General features: G+C 55.4%; 1 protein-coding gene across 4 annotated transcripts; it reads left to right on the forward strand.

The window, feature by feature from the left end:
* Positions 1-13,544: 13,544 nt before the first annotated feature.
* Positions 13,545-17,145, forward strand: LOC141943630 (uncharacterized). 4 transcript variants are annotated; one of them, XM_074869299.1, is made up of 6 exons: positions 13,545-13,629; positions 14,059-14,333; positions 14,504-14,620; positions 15,181-15,377; positions 15,640-15,821; positions 17,027-17,145. In XM_074869299.1, exons 1-6 carry the CDS (start codon positions 13,596-13,598, stop codon positions 17,059-17,061), a joined length of 840 nt encoding a protein of 279 aa, XP_074725400.1. In that variant the 5' UTR covers positions 13,545-13,595; the 3' UTR covers positions 17,062-17,145. The 4 variants fall into 4 exon arrangements, with proteins under 4 accessions (XP_074725400.1, XP_074725398.1, XP_074725399.1 ...); XM_074869297.1 differs by lacking the exon at positions 17,027-17,145 and adding an exon at positions 16,514-16,781; XM_074869298.1 differs by lacking the exon at positions 17,027-17,145 and adding an exon at positions 16,535-16,781.
* The last annotated feature ends 3,766 nt before the right edge of the window (positions 17,146-20,911 follow it).

A 20,911-nucleotide genomic window follows, 5' to 3' on the forward strand; every position in this document is an offset into this window, starting at 1 on the left:
CGTAGCTCTATATCTGTATTGTGTGACCTTGTCAAGCCAGTGTTCATGTGAGTGGGAATTGAGAAGATCTCAACTGAATTGTGAGGTAGCACGAGGGAAGCCTGTACATCAGCAATAGCTTTCATATTTTTCTTGCAGGCACCTTGTGGCAAGAAACTAGAAATGGTGAGTGATACTGGCAAAGAAGCTCTGAGATGAGTTGGTAGAGTTGTGTAGTATGCCTAGTGTGCCTTAGTTATGTGATGTGTCAATGTTTGTCTTGACCTTCACTGTTGAGGACCCTCTGGCATACTCACATCCTACTCTGCGTGCAGTCACCATCCATTGCATTTTGCAGCCTTGAGTTATTGGCACAGTGCCCATTCTGTCTTGGTAGTCAGTGTGATATAGAAGCTCAATGTTACTGATCCAGTTCAGCATTGTAGATGTATTTGGTTGGTCTTTCATGTAACTTAGTCTCAGACTAAACCACCAGGTCTCATCTCTGTGACTCTTTCTTGTGAGGTCTTCCAAGGGAATCTTCCCTGTGTCTTTGTAGTCTTTAGTGTTTCACAGCATTTTGTCTCAACTGCTCACTGGGGGGTTATCACCCATATATCATTCAGTGTTCTGGCATTCTCACACGGCAGGCCACACGGGGGTGTCTGTGTCACGTCACCTCGGCATTGTTGCGTGTACTGTCAGGCTGTGTCTTTTGGACTGGCATTAAGTCTACCCTGTGTGGTACTGTTGCATCCTTAGGCCATGTTTGTGAGCATGTAGATGTGTGTGTTTGAGGTGGTGCTGATTTGTGTGTTTGTAGCCATTCTCGATGGGGTGGAAAGGTCCCAGAAGGGGATGATAATGTGCTGGTGAATGTGGCCTGTTGGGGTGGAGGTGGTGTAGGTTGGTTTTGGAGATGGCCAGTAGTTATCAGTAAGCAGGCTCTAGAGTTCCCTCTTTTGTCTTTTGCAGGTACAATAGGGCCACCGGGATTCCAGAAGCAAATCCTTCCATGAAGTTTGCCGCAGTGTACAAAATGAAGCAAAGAAGGACCGGGAGGGGTACACAGAGGGAAACATATTCCTCTTCTTCCAACTATGAGGGCCTGTGGTGTGGAATCACGTGAAGCGGTTGTGATGGTTTGAGGTGTATGATGGTGCGGTTCCAAGCATGGTTATGGTATTGGGGTGATCTGCCCCACTGACAGGTGATGGTTAGATAGAGTAGATGTTAAATGAGTGTTAGTTTCAGAAGGTGTCTATCCTTGTATGTGAGGATGTTTTTCATTTCAGGGTATATTGAATGTAGCGAGAGTTAATGCGTCTTTTAAAAACAGTGAAGAAACTGTTGAGCAGGGGGACTTCTTTATCTCCCTGACCTGGTTTATTGTCACTTAGTCCTGGCTGCTCTGTCGGGTGATGTTCATGGCCAGCGTTTGGGTGGATGTTAGGCTCAGGCCATGGTGTTCGCAGGCAGGGTGATTTTGGAGGCCTTCAGGAAGCAAGTTCTGAGGAGTGCCGCAGCAATGGGGCAAGGAAGTGTTGTGGGGGTCAGATGGCCGGGTGGGTTTGCTGAGAGCAGGGGGTGGTTAGTGGGGTAGCTGAATGAGTGGTGTGTTTAGAATGTGTCTGCCTGTGCATGACTGTTTAATGTAACTGGGTTTTTTTTTGTTGCAGATGGTGTTTTTTGAGTAGGTAGAAAACAAAAAAACAGAATAAAAAAACCCCCGCTGGGGGATTTTTTTTTTTTCCCCTGGCTGGGTTTTTTTTTCCCCGGTCCCGGCCACTCTGCAAGGTGATGATCGTCGCCAATGTTTGGATGCAGAGCAGTGTAGGGATGGGGTTTTTGCAGGCAGGGCGGTTTTGGAGGCCCCTGGGAACGGCATTCCTGAGGAGCCCATGGAGCCACGGGGTGAGGGCGTGTTGTGGCGGTCAGGGAGGGGGATGGCTTTGCTGAGAGCAGGGGGGGGTTAGTGGGGTAGGTGAATGCATGGTGTGTTTAGAATGTGTTTGCCTGTGCATGACTGCGTAATGTAATGTGGGTTTTTTTGTTGCAGGTGGTGTTTTTTTGAGTAGTTAAGGAAAAAAGTAAAATACCCTAACTGGGGGATTTTATTTTTCACCCGGGTCCTAGCCATCAGCAAGGTGACAGTTGTTGCCGATGTTTTGGCATGGAGCAGTCTAGGGATGGCGTTTTTGCAGGCAGGGTGGTTTTGTGTGGTCCTTGGGAATGGTGTTCCTGGAGTCACGTATGTCATAGTCTCTAAACAGTTATGAATCTAGTGAGTAAAGACATGATGCTAATGGTCATGTGTGAAATGACCATAAATGCTGTGAGAGGTAATAGTGGTAGGTAAAGCACTCATCATGGTTGTAGGGGTTTTGAAGTCCATAAGTTTTTGTGTAAGGTAGGTTCAATAAAGGTGTATTTGCTGTTGGTTCCAAGGTTTAATAAGTATGTAAAAGGTGGTTTGTAATGTGCATGTAGTGAAGGTGCTTGCAGTGCTTGTAAGGTTTCCAAAGTAAATAAAGGGTTTTGATCAATGTAGGCTCAATGAAAGCGTATGTGCTCTTGGTTCTAACTTTATTAAAGAAGTAAAAGCTGTTTTGTAATGTAGCTTTAAAAAAGGTGTAGTTGCTGGGGTTGGCTCCAGTGTGGGTTTTTTGGATGTGTGACTTGGTCTCTCTCTCTACCTCTGTCTGACTCTGCTCCTCTGTCTTTCTCCTTGTCTGACTTTGCCCCTCTATGCCTGAGTTTGACTCTCTCTCTGTCTAGGTCTGACTCTTGTCTTAGAGTCTCTCTGACTTTGACTCTCTGCCTTAGCCTTTGTCTGTGTGTTTGTCTGTATTTGTATCTCTCTGTCTTGCTTTGACCCTCAGTCCCTCTCTGTCTTGCTTTGACCCTCAGTCCCTCTCTGCCTCCCTCAGTCTATTTAGTTAAGAGGGAATTAGCAGCACTGGAACATGGTTGTTGCCTGGGAGTAATGAAATAAATAAAATTTTGGTTTTTAAAAATAAAACTGATTAGTCCTAGGCATTTTGGCCATGGCTCAGGACTTACTATTTTTGATTCTTTTCCATACACAACTCTTGCACCACTACACACTGAACCACCCCCAAACACGCCCCCTCTACAAAACTTCACCTCCCTTCACAGCTGAAAACTCACCGCCCACGCACGACCCCACCACATCAGTTACACCCACCCCTCCCACACTATCTCCCCCAAGTCCCTGTTTCCGCCCGGACCCTATTCGCGGTTGCACCTTGCCGCGGGGCACTGTTTCCGCCCGGACCCTATTCGGGGTTGCACCTCGCCGCGGGGCACTGTTTCCGCCCGGACCCTATTCGGGGTTGCACCTCGCCGCGGGTCACTGTTTCCGCCCGGACCCTATTCGGGGTTGCACCTCGCCGCGGGTCACTGTTTCCGCCCGGACCCTATTCGGGGTTGCACCTCGCCGCGGGTCACTGTTTCCGCCCGGACCCTATTCGGGGTTGCACCTTCCCCGCGCACGGCCGTGCCGATGGTCATGCTCGGGAAGTGCCGCCCCCCCCGCCCCGTGCGCGCTGTCGGCGGGTGCTCGGGGCGCAAAGCGCGGAACGGCAGCGCCGGTGCCGATCTACGGCAATAACGGTCAGTGCTTCTGCCTCTTGCCCTCTTCCAGAGGCTGCACTGAGGACACGCTGCCTGGCCTTAATCCCGGTGCTGGTCGCTATAGTTACCGGGGGGGGGGGAGCGTGGGCCGGGCTGGAGGAGCCCCCGGGGCGGGCAGTGAGGCTGCGGGCAGTGGCCCCTCCCTGTCCGGGGCGGTGCTGGAGGAGGAGCCGGTGCGAGCCGAGGGAGCAGCAGAGAGAAGGTGAGCGGGGCCGCGCGGTCGGTCGTCTGGCGGCTGCCGGGGAAAGCCGCAACGGGGGGGGGCCGCGCGTTGCGGCGGGACCGGCGGCAGAAGCCGCTCCGGGTCGGGGCCGGGCGGCAGCGGCGCTTCCCGGAGCCGCGCGGCGCTGCGCTCGGCCAGGCTTCTGGGTGCATGGGCGACGGGGTGGGGGGGGGTAAGAATGGTGTCCCCGTAGGGTCAGAAAGCCGGGGCGGCCGGCTGTGGCGGTGTGGGAGGGGCTGTAGTCACGTGAGCGGGTCTTCCGGTCGGCCATGTTGTCTCCCCGGGGCACGCCGGGAGCTGTAGTTTTTGTGCACTCTGCTGCCCGGCAGCTGCGTCGCTCCCGGGGGCGCGCGCGGCACGGCACAGTCCTCGCTACCGGCGCGGCCCCGCGGTGCAGCGCGAGGGGCGGTTTTGTGGCGGGTTCGTGCGGTTTCCCGCGGGCTGCCCGCGGCTCTCCCGGGACCGGTGTGCCCGTGCGCCAGCAGTGCGCATGCGCGGTGGCGGCCCCCGGAAGTGCTGCAATCCCCAAGCGCTCCCCAAACCTGCACGTGGGGCTCTGGGAGTGCAGGGCTTTGGGGTGGCTGCATTCACCCCACCCCCCCAACCCTCGGCATCGCCCGTGCGGACTGCGGAGGGGGTCAGAGAGCAGACGGGGTGAGCTGTGCTGTGGGCCAGAAATGGAGGCAACGTTTTGCCTTCCTGGGACTTGAGAACAGACGCATGTGGCTGATTGAGGGGCTCAGAAACAGACGGAGTTGTGTGGCTTTTGGCTCAGAAACAAAGGTCAAGTCGTGAATTTTTGGGACTTCAGAAGCGGCTCAGCAGGCAGGTTTTTGGGCTCAGAAAGAGGCACTAAGGCGTCTGGTTTGGGGGCCAAAAGCAGAATGCAGTTTGGCTGGTTTTGCAGGCAGGTGAGAGGTGGAGGGGTGTGGGAGGGCCCTGGGGGCTACGGGGGAAAGGAGGGGGTGGGGTTTGGGGTGGCATGGGACCCCGAAGCTTGGGAGGCCGGCATGCACCAGGCCAAACTCCATGTCTGAGGTGGTCTCGGGGGGGAAACGCGCTTTTCAGACCCTACGTGCCCTCTTTGAGTTCAGCAATTATTTGTACGCTGCTTAGAATAATTATGACCTGATTAATAATCCAAAGTAATGAATGCTTAGAGAATGTACAAGGTGGATGTTTACTCCTAATACTCAAGCTCTGACAGTGATTGATTTACAGCCTTGTCAAAAGCTCAGGCTGTTGCCGGTAGCTGGAGCCTGTGAGGAGAAAGACCTGAAATCAAGCGGAGTTTCAGTGCAGAGTTGAAGCGTCACCGAGCCAGACCTGTAGCCAGCAGGAGCTGGAATGAGACAGGGTGTCCGCTGTCTGGAGCCGGCATTAGCCAGAACTACGATTCTCTGCGGCTGTGAGGAGCAGGAGCTGCAGCCGGACTGCCGACTGGCTGCAGCACCCCTTGGCTCGACGGCGGAGGCTCCTCAAAGAGTGCAGGATTTGAGGTGAGTTGGTGGGAGAGAGAGGAGCAGTCAGGCAGGAGCCACAGAGCAAGTGATTGCTTCTGAGTACAACGGGTGCTTTACCTCTCTGGTTTTCTGGCTTCCATGGGAGATGATGGCTGCAACACCTGCTTTTTGGGGGCAGCACAGCACTTCCCAGGAGGGTGCTGTTGCGGTAGAGGTCGGTGCTGGCTGGCATGTCGGTGACTGGGGGCGCTCTGTCTTGTGGGTGATGGAGAGGAACCTGTTGAATGCGGGAGCATCCCAGTGAGATGACGTGCTCCTGATGAGGATGGATTCTGGAGCATGCTCTCTGAAAGGTAAGTCAAGGGGCAAAACCCGTGGGTAGGGTGGGGCCAGCAGAGGCTCTACCATCAGGGCTGTGGAGAGGGCTATTTAGGATTCCTTAAGTCTGGGGGAAGAGAGCAGGGTCTGTCCCACAGGACGTGCATGTTCTGGCCTGTGTCAGTGTACTTGTGTCGTTTGTGGTGTCTGTGTTCTGTCTTGTATGCAGTGCCTTCCCCACGTCTCTGTAGTGCCCCGCGGGCTCTCTGCACGGCACATGCACTGTGGTAGGCGTCCATAGGGTCTCGGATGCCTTGCTGCTTTGGAAAAGAGCCCGTTGAGCACTCCCCGTCTCGTGAGTGGAGCTTACGGCGTCTTTTGCATCACAGATGTTTGTGGAGGATTGCCTTTGTGGAGGAGATCTGGGCCAGAATGACAGCTCTCCTCTTCAGAGTTCTGTTTCCATAGAGGTCCCTCCCCTACAGCACTTCACCCCCCGCCCCGTGTCCTTGTGGTCCTCGGCCTTAAAGCCCGGCTCCTCCCACGTCGGTTGTTCTGGTTGTGTATTGCACTGCAGCACTCGCTGTCGGTTTTGACTACGCCTTGCTTTGCAGGGCTTTGTGTTCTGCAGGTGACACAGGGCCATCTGGATCCCCAGAGAAAATCCTCGAGCGAGGTTTGCCAGAGCGTACAAACGCAAGCGAAGGAGGAGCGGGAGCGGGGCCCGTTGCGAAACATCTTCTTTGGCTCCCGGTTAGGAAGGCTGACACCGTGGGGGCGTGTGGAGCAGCGACGCTGCCGAGGCGCACGGTGAGGCAGTTCCAGGGGTGGGTTTAGAATGGGGGTGATCTGCCACTGTGGCAGGTGGGCAGTGGAACGGATGTTTGGAGTGAGGGGTGGATCGAGTGGCTGTTGAATGAGCGTCAGTTTCTGAATGTGTCTAACCTTGTGCGTGTGAAGGTTTTTTCATTTCAGGTTGTATTTAATGTTGAGATAGTAAATGTTTTTTTAAAATTGTGTTTAAAAAGAAGCCCAGCTGGGGGTTCGGTGTCTCTCTTACTCAGGCAGAACCCTTCCTCAGGCTTTCTCTGTGCCCCTGAGCTCTCTCACAGTCTTCACTGCTGTCTTGGATGTCTTCATTCAGTCGCTCATCCCCTGGGGACATCTGTACATTGCTGGAACGCCTTGACTTTTGCACCGTGTCCCAGAGCCGCCTTCTGTCTCTCTTTCAGTCTCAGCACCCTGCTCTTGCTGTCACCACGCCTACTGAGGCCAACCTCGTGCCCCGCAGCCCTCTTTTGGCACCGTGGCGCACTCTGCACCCTCCTTCCTCCCTGAGACCCTTTCCTGATGCCACCTTTCATCTGCAGAACGCTCACGTTGTCCTCTGTGCTAGCTAGGATACCTACCTGGTCCCCTGAGGACACCTGCAGTTTCTTCAAATCCCCTCCGAACTTCTTCATCATGTCCTTGAGCATTCTTTTGGGTGTCCTTCTCTGCTGCTGTCACGATGCCTCCCGAGGTCTTGGATGATCCCTGCAGCACACTTTTAGCCCTGTAAGTCTCCTTTGGACTTGTTTTGTCGCAATAGCACCTCTGCTAAGATCTCTGTTGCCAAAAAAGAGCATTCTTTTTCTTCTTTATGCCACCTAGGATGCTTCCTCAGACCTTCTTTGTGTACCACAGCCCTGTTTTAGCTCTGTAGCGGGCTTGGATTCTCTCTCGTGCCCTCAGAAACCCATCCTCAGGTGTGTTTGTACCTCAGAGCACTCTTAATCATTCTCTGTGCCATCTAGGGTGTCTCCATTTGGTCCCCGCCTCCCGACGACATCTGTACTGTTCAAATCCCCTCCAGACTTCGTTTCTCATGTCCCTGAGCCTTCTTTGGCGTCTTTGGCCCAATCAGGACCTCTCTAAGGGTGTCATGATGCCTATCGATGCCTTCAAGGATGCCCCTAGCAGACTTCTAGCTTTGTAGCAGACCTCGCAGCCATCTCATTCCCTCAGAGGGCTTCCCGAGTGTTCCTGCTATCTGTGACCCAGCCCAGTCAGTCTGTCCTCCCTTCCCTCTAGCCGTGCCTCTGTTCGTTCCCTGGCCCTCTGATGACGTGTTTACTTGGTTCAGATCCCCTCGGGATTTAATTGTCATGTCCCCAGTCCTTTTTCTGTCTCTCTGGCTCCCTCGGGACAGTTCTCCTCCCAGTCACGATGCCTCCCAAGACCTTCCTTGTGGTCCGGTTCCATCCTGTAGCACTTTAGGTGGGGCCGTCTTTGAGCCGCACACGAACTCATTTGTTCCTCTGTGCTAGCCAGGATTCCCATGTTTAGTTCCCAGCCACCCAAGACCATCTGTACTCTGCTCAGGTGATCACCCGAGTTCCTCCTGGTTGTCCCTCAGCCTTCGTTTATCCATCAGCCCCGCCCCCACGATCCCTCTCCTCACAGTCGCAGTGCCTGCTGAGACCTCCCTCGATCTCCGCAGCCCCTTGAGACACTCGATCTCCTTTTCTCTCTCTCTCGTTCTGTCAGAGCCTCCCTCCTTTCTTTGCTGTGCAGCGCTCCTTTTTCTTTCTCTCTTTCATCGAGGGTGTCTCCGTTTGGTTGTTCTCTCAGTCATCTGTAGTTTGCCCAGATGCCCTCCTGAGACTCCAGGGCCCTCGCTGTGTCTGCAAGGCTTCTTTTCTTACCGTACTTCCTCCTAACTCCTCTACTCTGTATAACAGTGTCTTCCGAGTCCTTTTGTGTACTCCACCGCGCTCTTGTGGCACTTCAGCTCCCTTTGGATTTTGGTTTTTGGCGCTGTTCAGAGCACTCTTCTCTTACTCTCTGGCGTGTCAGCCTGCACACGTATGTGGGTTGGAACTGCCCTGCCTGGGGGCACAGCGATGTCGGTCAGGGGAAGAATAGCACTAAGAGTCTGTAGTTAATGTTGATTTGCCTGGACTGTTTAGGTACAGCCCGTACAGCCCCCTCGCAGCAAGCAGCCCTCAGCAGCAGGCAAGGATGTCACGGGGATGACCGGAGCTATCTGGGAGAGGCTGCGGGAGTGGTAGTTGAACAGATGGAATCTCAAAGGTGTTAAGGCTCGTTGTGTGTAGGGCTTAATGCTGTTTTATTTTTATGGTTTTTTTTAATGGCAGGCTGTAATGACACCCTAGACGGTGTTCCTACATGGAGTCAAGAACTCTGGAATTGTTAAGCTGTCACTCAACATCCAGGTGACTTGCTTAAAAGTTTTTTTCAGATCCAGAGGGACAATATATGCACCGAAGAGTGACAGAGGCAGCGAGCAGGGCACTGTAAGAAGGTGGGTCAGCGTGTGGTGTCGGAGGAGAAGACGTGACTGGTTGCTACATGACTGGCTTATCGGTTTGGGGGTTTTTTTGTTTTGAAGGTGCAAAGCAGGATATCGGCACCGGAGGTGACTCGGGCAAGGTGAGATGAGTCGGCTGAGTTATTTTTCAGTTATTTTTCATGTGTCGTACTGTTGGTGAAGCTAGAAGCATCTCCTGTTGTCTGTGTCTTACAGGTGGTACCCAGGCCTCGACGTGGCGACCGGTAAATGTCAGAGGCAGGGTGGGTGAGTGGCCAAGGTAACGGGGCAGGAGATGGCAGTCGGTGTGGGCAGGCTGCAGGTTCAGCTTGTGCCTCTCGCTTTGGTTTATGCAGGTGCCACATGTAGGCTGGGAGGGGCGAAGCCGCGTGCCGCTGAGCAGTCCAGGACAATGAGGCGGTTGTTGGCTGGGTCAGGGTTTTCGTGCAGAGAATCATGTGGCAGCTCAATGAAGCATTTCTCTTTGGTTTTGCAGGAGCCGGGCAGGCTGCCTTTGGAATCGGATGAGCGTTTGAGGTGAGCTGGGTAGTAGAGAGCAGGAGCACGGTGCTGGTGATTTCTCGCAAGCACAGTGGTAGCTCTGTGTCTTTTGGTATCGTAGGTGCCACGGGCCATGCTGGCCGCAGCGTCCAACACTGGACTCTGTGCAGAGCAGCTGAGCGGAAAGCCCCGTGGCTGTTGAGGTGGAGGGTGTTGTGGCAGAGGTGTGTCAGCTGATGTGATTCTGACTGCTGGCACTGGTTTTTTTTGCAGATGATGAAGAGGAACTTGGCAGCTGCAGGAATGTCCCGGTTAGCTGATGTGGTTTTTGTTGAGGATGGATTCAGACCCCCAGCCCTCTGAAAGCTGAGTTGAGGGATGAGGGACCGCTGCCCTACAGTGTCTAATCTTGACTTCAGTTATAAAGAGACTTTACAAAATGGAAACCTTTCTCAAGGAAGTTTCATTTTATGAACTCTCCATCAGAGTGGATCTTCAGAGATGATGTATTTGGCAGTAGTACTCTTGGGTGGTGCAGCTGGCCCGACATCCCTGCTAATTATGGAACACACCAAACCCCCCCCCCCTCATCAAGTTGTACGGGTGTATTTTGGAGATAGACAGTCTAATGGTATCAGCTCACAGCTGGGCAAGTTCAGGGAATGCAAAAGGAAAATCAAATACTTATACATCTAATAAAAACATTTCTATAAGCGTATGCCCACCTTTATACTAAAGAGTGAAGGACTGAGCTTTATTGTTTGTTTTACTCTTTAAAGTTTTACACTTCACTTCTGATTTTATTGACCCAGCAAGCAGGATGTGCAGCAGCAGCAGCGCAAGGGCTGCGGCTGTCGCGGCGGATCCATCAGCCGTAGGTTGTGATGACGGTACGACCTCGTCCTGCAGCCTCACAGGGTTCCCTCCCTGCAGCCCTGCTGTAAGGACGGGATGAGACATTCCAACACCACCAAGAACGTTTGCTTTTATGGGCAGAATGTGCTCGGGATCGTATCGATTGGCCTTGCTGGTGATTTGAGGAGTTGAAATTGCTCCGGCCTTGCCAGGGTGTGTTGTATGTGGAGCTGATTAGATCAGGTGAGTTCAGGATGGCCGGGCTGTCTGTGGGCAGTCCCAGCTGCTGTTCTCATTATGCAAGAAGCCAGAAAATTAACTATGGTGCAGAAGATAACAATGCACGTCCCTCATGCTGTACTTACTGCACTGGAACACAAAGGACGTTACTGGCTTGCGCCGAGTCGTTTGTTACGGTATCAAGCCCTGTTATTGGAGCAAGACGACATCACCTTAGAAAAAAGTATGGTACTAAATCCTGCATCTTTAATGCCGACAGAGAAGAAAAATGACTCTAACCTTGATTGTTTACAAGTGATTGAACAGGCATATGCCAGCAGACCAGACCCGAGAGATGCTCCCCTCCAAACTCCAGCTGAGGAACTGTATATACTGACGGAAGCAGTTGCGTTTTGAAAGGAATAAGAAAGGCTGGTTGTGCTGTGGTGACACTAACTGAGGATTGGGAAGCTAAAGCATTGCCTCCAAATACCTCTGCACAAAAGGCTGAAATAATTGCCTCAACCAGGCCTTTGGAATTAGCCAAAGGAAAAAGAGTCAGTATCTATACAGACTCTAAATATGCTTTTGGGGTTGTTCGTGCCCATGGCGCTATTTGGAAAGAATGAGGACTTTGATCTGCCAGTGGCACACCTATAAAGCACAGAGCAGAGATTTTAAACTTGCTGGAAGCAGTACAGAAGCCGGAGTCACCGTGATACATTGTAAAGCACATCAGAGAGGAAATGCGGATGTAATCCAAGGAAATCGGAGGGCAGATGAAGCTGCAAAACCAGTGACGCTCAGTGCTCCTTGTGTTCTAATTCCATCAAGGGAAATGCAAGTAGAATCCCCGAGGTCTAAAGAGAAAGAAAATAAATTGGCTGAGTTACTAAAGCACAAAAGCACGGTGGAGGGTGGTAGATTACCCCACATGGGCAATGCGTAGTGACTCCTGAAAACATGAAAAGGTTAACGACTAAAACCCGTGAAGAAACGCATGTGGGAGCAGAAGCAGCGGTCGGATCAGGAAGACGTTATGCAGTCGGGGTCAAAATGTTGCTCACTGCCAAAAGTGTGAGTAACCCCTGTGAAATTTGTTTTAGGAACGATCCAAAGATACAAGCCCGACGCCCTCTGGGAGAGGTAAGAAAAGGCATAACTCCTGGTGAGTATTGGCAAATAGATTTTTCAGAATTGCCAAGGTGTAACCAGTACTGATGTTTATTGGTACTGGTGGATGCCTTCTCTGGTTGGCCTGAAGCTTTCCCATGTCAAACCAGCAAGGTAACAAAGCATTTACTAAAAGAAATTATTCCAAGGTTTGGGGTTCCTTTACGAATGTCCTCTGACAGAGGTCCACATTTTATAGCTGAGGTTGTCAAGAATATGAGCAAAATACTAGGGATGGGGTGGAACCGACACACCCCCTGGGGGCCCCAATCCAGTGGACAGGTAGAAAGAATGAATCAAACACGAAACTGACAAATTGCTAAATTATGCCAGGAAGTCCAAGGAAAATGGGTTGAAGCTTTGCCACTTGCCCTGCTGAGGATTAGAGTGACTCCTAGAACTAGAGGAAGGATAAGCCCATGTGAAAGTCTATACGGCAAACCTTCTAACATCAGTCTGACAGGGAGGCCCCAACGCTTGCATCTCGTAGGGGAAAAGGTATGAACCGAATACGTTATTGAGGTCCATCCACAAATGTGTCCTTTTAAGAGCACCTGTACCCCTTGATTTCCCGGCACACTCTGTGCCAGAGATCAGGTCTGCCTACGGACGTGGAAGGACGATCCCCTTGATGAACAGCGGAAGGGACCCTATCGAGTGTTGCTAACCGCGAGCGCTGCTGTGAAGCTGGGACGAGCGGAACCCTGGGTCCATGACACGAGGGTAAAGGAAACACCTCCTGGGCTGGGGCGTCTGTACCTAAGGGACCTTGGAAATTCACTTTAAGATGCAGTTAACGAATCGCACCTGCAATGCTGCTGAAACATTGGTTCATCTAGGTTGTACACAAGGAATATCTCTGGTTTGTATCCTTACAAGTGTGGGGAGAATAGCCGTATTAACCTGTTTGTACAGAGAATTTAACCTGTGCTAAGGATGGACATCAGAGTTGGAGATTGAAGTCTTCGGAAGTTTATGAGTGCTTCCGTTAGATGGTATTGAGCGTCAGTTCTTGATGATTGGAACTTGTTGCTTAATTCAGCGTATGGCGCTTTGGAGACAAAAAACCTAGAAAAGAACGGTGTGAGCCTTGCGTTGTTTACAACAGGGTAAGCCTCTCGGGGGGGAATTGCTACCAAGCGCTTTGCACTTGCCAGCGGCCGCGGTTAATCCCGGTGCTGGTCGCTATAGTTACCGGGGGGGGGGGGGGGGGGGGGGGGGGGGAGCGTGGGCCGGGCTGGAGGAGCCCCCGGGGCGGGCAGTGAGGCTGCGGGCAGCGGCCCCTCTCTGTCCGGGACGGTGCTGGAGGAGGAGCCGGTGCGAGCAGAGGGAGCAGCAGAGAGAAGGTGAGCGGGGCCGCGCGGTCGGTCGTCTGGCGGCTGCCGGGGAAAGCCGCGACGGGAGGGGCCGCGCGGTGCGGCGGGACCGGCGGCAGAAGCCGCTCCGGGTCGGGGCCGGGCGGCAGCGGCGCTTCCCGGAGCCGCGCGGGGGCCGCGCTCGGCCGGGCTTCCCGGTGCGTGGGCGATGGGGGGGGTGGGTGGGAAGGACGGTGTCCCCGTAGGGTCAGAAAGGCGGGACGGCCGCCTGTGGCGGTGTGTGTGTGGGGTATTGTAGTCACGTGATCGGGTCTTCCGGTCGGCCATGTTGTCTCCCCGGGGCACGGCGGGAGCTGTAGTTTTCGCGCACTCTGCTGCCCGGCAGCTCTGTCGCTGCCGGGCGCGCGCGGCACGGCACAGTCCTCGCTATCGGCGCGGCCCCGCGGCGCAGCGCGAGGGGCGGTTTTGTGGCGGGTTCGTGCGGTTTCCCGCGGGCTGCCCGGGACTCCCCGAGGACCGGTGTGCCCGTGCGCCAGCAGTGCGCATGCGCAGTGGCGCCCCGGTGCTGCCGCTGCAATATGGCGGCTGGAGGGGCGAGATTGCTGGCGGCGGGTGAGGGCCGAGGGGAGTGGTGGGGCGGGGGTGTCTGCTGCCCGCCGGCCGCCTGGCGGGGGCGGGACGGGAAGCTTCACTCCGCCGCTGCGGCAGGGTCCCGTTCCGCTGGAGGTGAGGCGGGCCGGGGCAGCCCCGGGCAGTTCCCCGAGAGCTGGTAGAGGGGAAGAGGGGCAGTGGCCGGGCGCCTCCGCAACTCGCCAGAGCTCCCCCTGAGCCGGCTCTGGCCCCGCTCACCCGGTGCAGCTGCCTCGAGCTCCAGCACCTGCCCTGAAGCCTGTCCCGTAGCCCCAGGCCACCGCCAAGCCCTGTGGTGAGGGCAGCAGGCTGGTCCTCGGTGCGTCTGCAGAAGCCCCTGTGGAAGGTGGGGCTCCGGCCGGGGGCGATCTAAGGTAGTAATGGTCAGTGCTGCTTCTTTCCCTCTTCCAGAGACCGTGCTGAGGCCGCGCTGGTCTGTTCCTGTCCTGGGGATGCTGTTCACTGCACCCACCTCGGGCTTGTGTGGGGTGTCTCTGCCTGGCCTTGTGCTTCTCACAGCACGGGGGCAAAAAGGGACAGGCGGAGCCCTTCCCGGCTGTGGACCGTGGCCAGGAGCTGCCGCAGCTGAAGCTGGAGAGGCCAGAGAAAGGGAAAGAAGGAGAAAATCAAGGCTATGTGGGCAGCACCCGCCTCCCAGTGCAGGAAGAGAGAGCCTGCCTCTCTGGGTGAGGAAGGAGCCCTCTTCACAGTCCGCAGCAGGCCAGGCCGCCAGCACCCAGGGTCTGCGTGCGTCACCCCAAGCGCAGTACGGCCGCGTAGTGCGCAAGCAAGCGAGGCTGCGTGTGTCGGAAGCCTGGTCTTGTAAGAGGTGAGAGACACCCGCGTATTCTTTGAGGGGGAGGACAGCCAGGCGACTGGATTTTCAGAAGAAGAAGAGGGGCAGGAGGAAGGAAGGAGAAAGAAGCATCTGACCCGTCAAATTCTCCGGGCAGTGCCGAGAGCGAGAGCTGCGGTGAGTCCTGGGCCTTCGGGGCCCTGTCACCCGTCTTGTGCGTCCCGGTCCCTTCCTGCCCCTCTCCTGTACCTCTCTCTTTTCCATGCTGCTGTTATTTCTGCCCCCCCCCCCACCCCCCCCCCCCCCCTTTCCTATACCTCTCCTTTATTCTTCTGTCCTGCTCCTCCGTCCTTACTTTCTCACTTTCTCTCTCTTGTCCTACTGCTCCCTTTTCTCATTTCTCTCTGCGCTTTTGTCCTGCCTCTCCCTCCTTTTTTTCATCTTCTGTCTCTGCGCTTAGTGCCGTCACTTTTTAAATTTTCATTCTACGTCTTTTAGTTTGCTGTTGCTATTTTGTGTTTCCTTAGGGCCGTCACTTTTTAAATTTTCTTTTTTCTACCTCTGTTCTAGTTCGGTGTCCATGTGTGATCATTTTTTCCTTTATTTCACCAATGCCTGTTGCTTTTAAAATGTTCTTTTTCCCTTCAGTGTCTTTTTAATGAGTTCTTCTCTTTCCTTAATGCCCTCTCTGTCTTTTTAAATCGTCCCCTCTTTTGTTCGCTGTGGCTACTTTTTAGTTCCAGGGCATGGTTGGACCAGATGACCTGCAAGAGTTCCCTTCCCACCTCAAACCGTTCTGCAGTTCGGGAGTCACAACTGTCACATCCAGGGCTGTGAGCTACCACAGGCGTGAGAAAGTTGCCCCAGGCTTCAAGGCCATCCCGAGCGCCTGCTGCTTTACTCCGGCCGCAGCGCTCCTGAAGAAGAGGAGAAGGTAATTTTGCAGTGGTCAGGGCTTTTAGGGCTCAGTGGTCATGCTCAGTGGGTTGCGTGGTTGAGTGGTTTGAAGGGACAGTCTGAGAAGGTGTCTGAAATGCCCTTGCAGGGTGGAGGGAGGCAGGAAAGCGGCGGGTTAGAGCTGGCAAGGGACTGCCCCGGGCTGGGGGGCGGTGTGCCCGTGGGTGCCAGTACCTCAGCTGCTGTGTCGGCATTGCGGGAGCCGTGGGGGTCGTGGACTTTACTCTGCCTCCCCCCAGAAAGCTCTGGCTGACGAAGTTATGCCACAACAGAGACTGCAGCCGTCAGCACCACGGGATGCTGATAATGACCAGCACAGGCCTCGCTGTACTGTCATTTTCGCTGCTGCTTGCAATGGATCTGCAGTGGCCTTTGATTCGCGGAAAAAGACTCTACAACTCGAAATGGAGTTATAAAGCAGGTATGTTTTACTCCAGCCGGGGTGCAAGGGGATTTCTCCACAAAGCTTGCACACCACCAGCACATTTTACCAAAAACTTACAGAGTGTGGATATACGTATTCACTGGATTACATAACACAAACATGCATATGCATGAGTAAGGCTGGGTTAGTTCTAGAGGCTGGTGCCAGCAGTTTATGTTATCTTTGCACCTGCGCATTGCCTCCTGGGGGGCGTCTTCGGGGTCTTTGGGAGGAAGGCTCGTAGTCTTTCTCACCTTGTGTTTTCCCCGGAGCATGCGCAGATTCTCTTAGCCAATTTCTTGAACAACAGAAATGTTTTTCAGCTGGTTTACTCATGCTATCTTATTTAAGGGAAGCAATGAAACTTCTGCCATCCGTATATGGCTATCTTTACTCATTACTGAGGCCGAACTAGTTAGAGCACACCTGATCCTCAAGGACAAAGCCATGATGTTTTGCTGAACACTGCAGTTCTTGGTAGATTTTGACAGTAAACTGCTTTGTTTTGATGAACACAGCAGTCCTTGGTAAAATTCCACAGAACAGTCCGGGCAAGCAGGATTGTTAGCAATATTAAAAAATACTATAAGTAGTACTATAACTTGCTAGAAGTAAGGAAATAAGTTGCTAAGCAGTTTTCTACAAGTAAATAAGTCTTCCCCCCCCCCCCCCGCCCCCCCCCAAAACAGTTTTCTTTTCTTTCCTTGAAGAACATCGATGGTGGGAAAGCTTATTTGGATGGTCACCACCACCAACAGGACTGTTTAATTCCATGTTTCACTCGGTCTGATTTTCCTAATTCCAACTTTAATATGTTTAGTACTTCTAATAGTATTGTATATTAAGGTTTGGAGGATGGTTAAACAGATCACTCAGTTACAAAAGTATCCCTGTGTGTATACTTCCCTAAAATATTTTTTTTTAATAGAAGCTAATAAAACACAAAATTCCCTTCAATTATAATTGGATTATGGCATCATCTGTTTATAGGCATAGAGGCAAGAGGCAACCACACTGCCAGTCTATGGACAAGATAAATTGACTTTAGTCACGGGGTGGATTGTGGTGGTGCAATTCTTACCCCTCCCCGCTCCTCCTTGTTGGGCTTCTTGGTGCTAGGTGTGATTCCACCCACATTCCCCCGAGCTATACACCGATCTGTGGAGATAAAGCAATCATCTCGTCCTTGGTGTCTTTTGCAGGGCTTTTCCCAGCTGTCATTATGCTACTTGTCTGACTTTGGCTCACTGTTTGACATATGATTTCCACTGCACTCGCAACAGTCGTGGCTATGTAATAATGTTCTCTCTTATCTCCTTAACCTGCATTGCTCTGAATTTCTCATCTCCCGGAGTTTTGCTCGCTATTGGTGTGTGTGAAGGTGCCTTGGCTCTAAAAAGATGCCTGACGCATACTGCTTACATGTCAGAAGAGCCACAAGAAATGAAGTACTGTAGCCCAGGTAATAGATTGTGAGGGCGGGAAAGTGGCTGTGGGGGGCGGAGCAGCCGCCTGAGGGGAAGGGGGCGGGACCTGCCTGTGGGAAGGGCGAAGGGCGGGAAAGTCGCTGTGAGGGGCGGAGCGGCCGCCTGAGGGGAAGGGGGTGGGACCTGCCTGTGGGAAGAGCGAAGGGCGGGAAAGTGGCTGTGAGGGGCGGAGCGGCCGCCTGAGGGGAAGGGGGTGGGACCTGCCTGTGGGAAGAGGGAAGGGCGGGAAAGTCGCTGTGAGGGGTGGAGCGGCCGCCTGAGGGGAAGGGGGCGGGACCTGCCTGTGGGAAGGGCGAAGGGCGGGAAAGTCGCTGTGAGGGGCGGAGCGGCCGCCTGAGGGGAAGGGGGCGGGACCTGCCTGTGGGAAGGGCGAAGGGCGGGAAAGTCGCTGTGAGGGGTGGAGTGGCCGCCTGAGGGGAAGGGGGCGGGACCTGCCTGTGGGAAGAGGGAAGGGCAGGAAAGTTGCTGTGAGGGGCAGAGTGGCCGCCTGAGGGGAAGGGGGCGGGACCTGCCTGTGGGAAGGGCAAAGGGCGGGAAAGTCATGATGAGGGGCAGAGCAGCCGCCTGAGGGGAAGGGGGCGGGACCTGCCTGTGGGAAGAGCAAAGGGCGGGAAAGTCACGATGAGGGGCGGAGCGGCCGCCTGAGGGGAAGGGGGCGGGACCTGCCTGTGGGAAGGGTGAAGGGCGGGAAAGTGGCTGTGAGGGGCAGAGCAGCCACCTGAGGGGAAGGGGGCGGGACCTGCCTGTGGGAAGGGCGAAGGGCGGGAAAGTCGCTGTGAGGGGTGGAGCGGCTGCCTGAGGGGAAGGGGACGGGTCCAGCCCTGCCAGATGCAGCCAGGAGCCCAGAGCAGATGAATGCCCGTTGCAGTCGTCCCTGCGGGAAGCACTGGAGCACCAACTGGGTGGGAAAAGCTGATCTGTGAGGTTTTTTCGGGGGGGGTGGGGTGGGGGGGTGGGGGGGGTGGGCAGCGCGGCCGGGATTTGGGTGGTGCTGTGGTGAGCTCTGTCCACGGGCCGGCGTCCCTCTCAGACCCAACGGCGTCCCTCTCAGACCCAATGGCGTCCTTCTGCCCTTGCAACAGCTGGTGGTGGAGAAGAAAGAAGAGACAAACATGGCGTGCGGAAGGACCCGCAAGGCAAGAGAGAGTGGCAGGAAGAGTGGAGGAAGTCTAGGCAACAAGTGGAGGAAAGAGAAGGGTGCTCCGGGCAAAGCAGCGCTGTGAGGGGCGGAGCGGCCACCTGAGGGGAAGGGGAGCACCGTCGCCGCCTGCGGGCGGAGGGGAGCGCCGTCACCACGAGGCAGGGTGGGGGTGGACTGGAGCTGCCTGGGGGGGGAGCGCCATCGCCTCAGGGGCTGAGGAGGGTCCAAGGCCCCGCTGGACGCAGCCAGGAGCCCGGAGCAGACGAGTGCCCATCACAGTCGTCCCTGCAGGAAGCACTGAAGCACGAACTAGGTGAGAAAAGCTGATCTGTGAGTTTTTTTCGGCTGGGGCGGGGGGGGGGGTATGGGGGGGGGCATGGAGTGCTGTGGGGACCTCCCTCCAGGGGCCGGCTTCCCTCTGTGCTCTGGGTGGGGGAGCTGCTGCCTGACTGCACCCTCCTTCTGAGCAGCAGCTCCTGGAGAAGAAAGACGAGGCATCATGAGGAGTGGCGGGCTGAAGGGAGGAGCGGGGCAAGAGAAGGGAGCTCTGGGCAAAGGGGCCTCCCCGCTACCGGGGCTGCAGTCACACAAGACCATTGCTGGCACCTTTGGTGCCCTGGCCGGCACTGCACTGGGTGACCTCCCTGTAAGCAGGGCTCGGGTCTCTAGCCTTTTGCCACCTTGCCCCACGGTTTGGCTGCCCGGAGAGAAGGGCGTCCCTGTCAGGAGAGTGAGCGGCGCTGTCTCCGTGCTGAGAGGGAAATGGGGCTCTCCAGACCCCACGCCCACCCTGTAAGCAGGGGAGGGCTGTTTACCCAGCCCTGGCAGCTTTCTGGCTGCTGGCGGCCTGGCCAGCGTGACCCCCTGGAGTCGGGGCGTGTCACGGCATTTGTCCCTTGGCCAGCCGTGAAGGCCCGCGGCACGTTGAGTCCCTGTGGCCTCCGTGCATCCTGGGGGGCAGGTCTGGGGCTCTGCTCTCCTGCTTGTGGGAAGGGATGGCTCCCCAGACACTGGCTGCACAGAGCTCGCTCTCTCTTCTGGGGAGTTTTGTTTGTCCCTGTGTGTGTCTGTGTGTGTGTGCCTGCCTGTGTCTGCGTCGGTGCGAGTGAGCGAGTGAATGAGCTTCTCGTTTAGGCCCCTGTTGAAATCACTGCAGCGTACTTAGCTTAAACTTCCCAGGAGGGAAAGAAGGGCTCTGTGCAGCAACAGGGGGTCGGTCCCCTCTGAGCCCGCGAGCGGAGGGTGAGTCCCGGCTTGCCCCTCCTTTCCAAGGACAGAGCGAAGCCGCGTGGCCGTAGCATGGCCAACGTGCGACCCGCCTGTAGTCAGGGCCCGGGTCTCTGCCTGGGTGGCCGCCTGTCCTGCTGGCGACATGCCAGCGTGCCCGCCCTGTACTCGGGGCGAGTGCCACGAGCCGTGGAGCCCTCTGTCCCCAGGAGAAGCTGGGCTGCCCTGTAATCAGGGCTGGGCAGGCTGCTGTAGGCAGCCAGCAGGGGCTGCCCTGTAAGTCCGGGGCTGCCCTGTAGGTCCGGGGCTGGCCAGTGACCTGCAGGCCAGGGCACTCTGCAGTGCCGGCAGCGGCTCGAGCCCCCTGTAAGCAGGGGTGCAGCTTCTTTGGCTGCCGCTTTGTGTGCCCAGCTCCCATTTGTCCAGAGTGCCTGACTCTGAGCCCAGCTCCAGTGCCGGCTGGGACTGCACGCGTGGCAGCCCCGGAGCACTGACTGCATGAGAAAAGCAGATCTGTGAGATTTTTTGCTGGGAGGGGGTTGGGGGGTGTTAGGGTATAGGGGGTTGCGGGTGGGAGGGCAGCCAGGATTCGGGTGGTGCTGTGGCGAGCTCTGTCCGGGGGCCGGCGTCCCTCTCAGACCCAATGGTGGCGTCCTGGCCTTGCAGCAGCTGGTGGTGGAGAAAAAGGAAGAGACAAACACCACGTGCGAAAGGACCTGCAAAGGTAAGAGTGGGGGTAGGAGCGGAGGAAGTCTGGGCAACAAGTGGAGGCAAGAGAAGGGCACTCTGGGCAACGGGACCTCCCTGTCACCGGGGCTGCGGTTGCGCAAGGGTGTCGCCAGGACCTTTGGTGCCCTGGCCGGCGTTGTGCCAGGTGACCTCCCTGTAAGCAGGGCTCGGGTCTTTGGGTATTTGCCGGACTTTTTGCCCACCCCTTCTAGTCCTTGCACACTGTTTCGGCCTCCACTTTTTTCTGGCCTCTAATTACCTCCAGCCTCCCACCCCATTTTGGCCTCTACTTCCCTCTGGCCTCCCACCCCGTTTCAGCCTCCCACCCCATTTTGGCCCCCACTTTTCTCTGGCCTCTACTTCCCTCCAGCCTCCCACCTCGTTTCAGCCTCCCACCCCATTTCAGCGTCCACTTTTTTCTGGCCTCTACTTCCCTCCGGCCCCCCACCCCTTGTGAACCTCCCACCCCATTTGTGCCTCCACTTTTTTCTGGCCTCTACTTC

The sequence above is a fragment of the Strix uralensis genome, chromosome 4, assembly GCF_047716275.1.
Source record: "Strix uralensis isolate ZFMK-TIS-50842 chromosome 4, bStrUra1, whole genome shotgun sequence".
In the NCBI taxonomy this organism is placed as follows: domain Eukaryota; kingdom Metazoa; phylum Chordata; class Aves; order Strigiformes; family Strigidae; genus Strix; species Strix uralensis.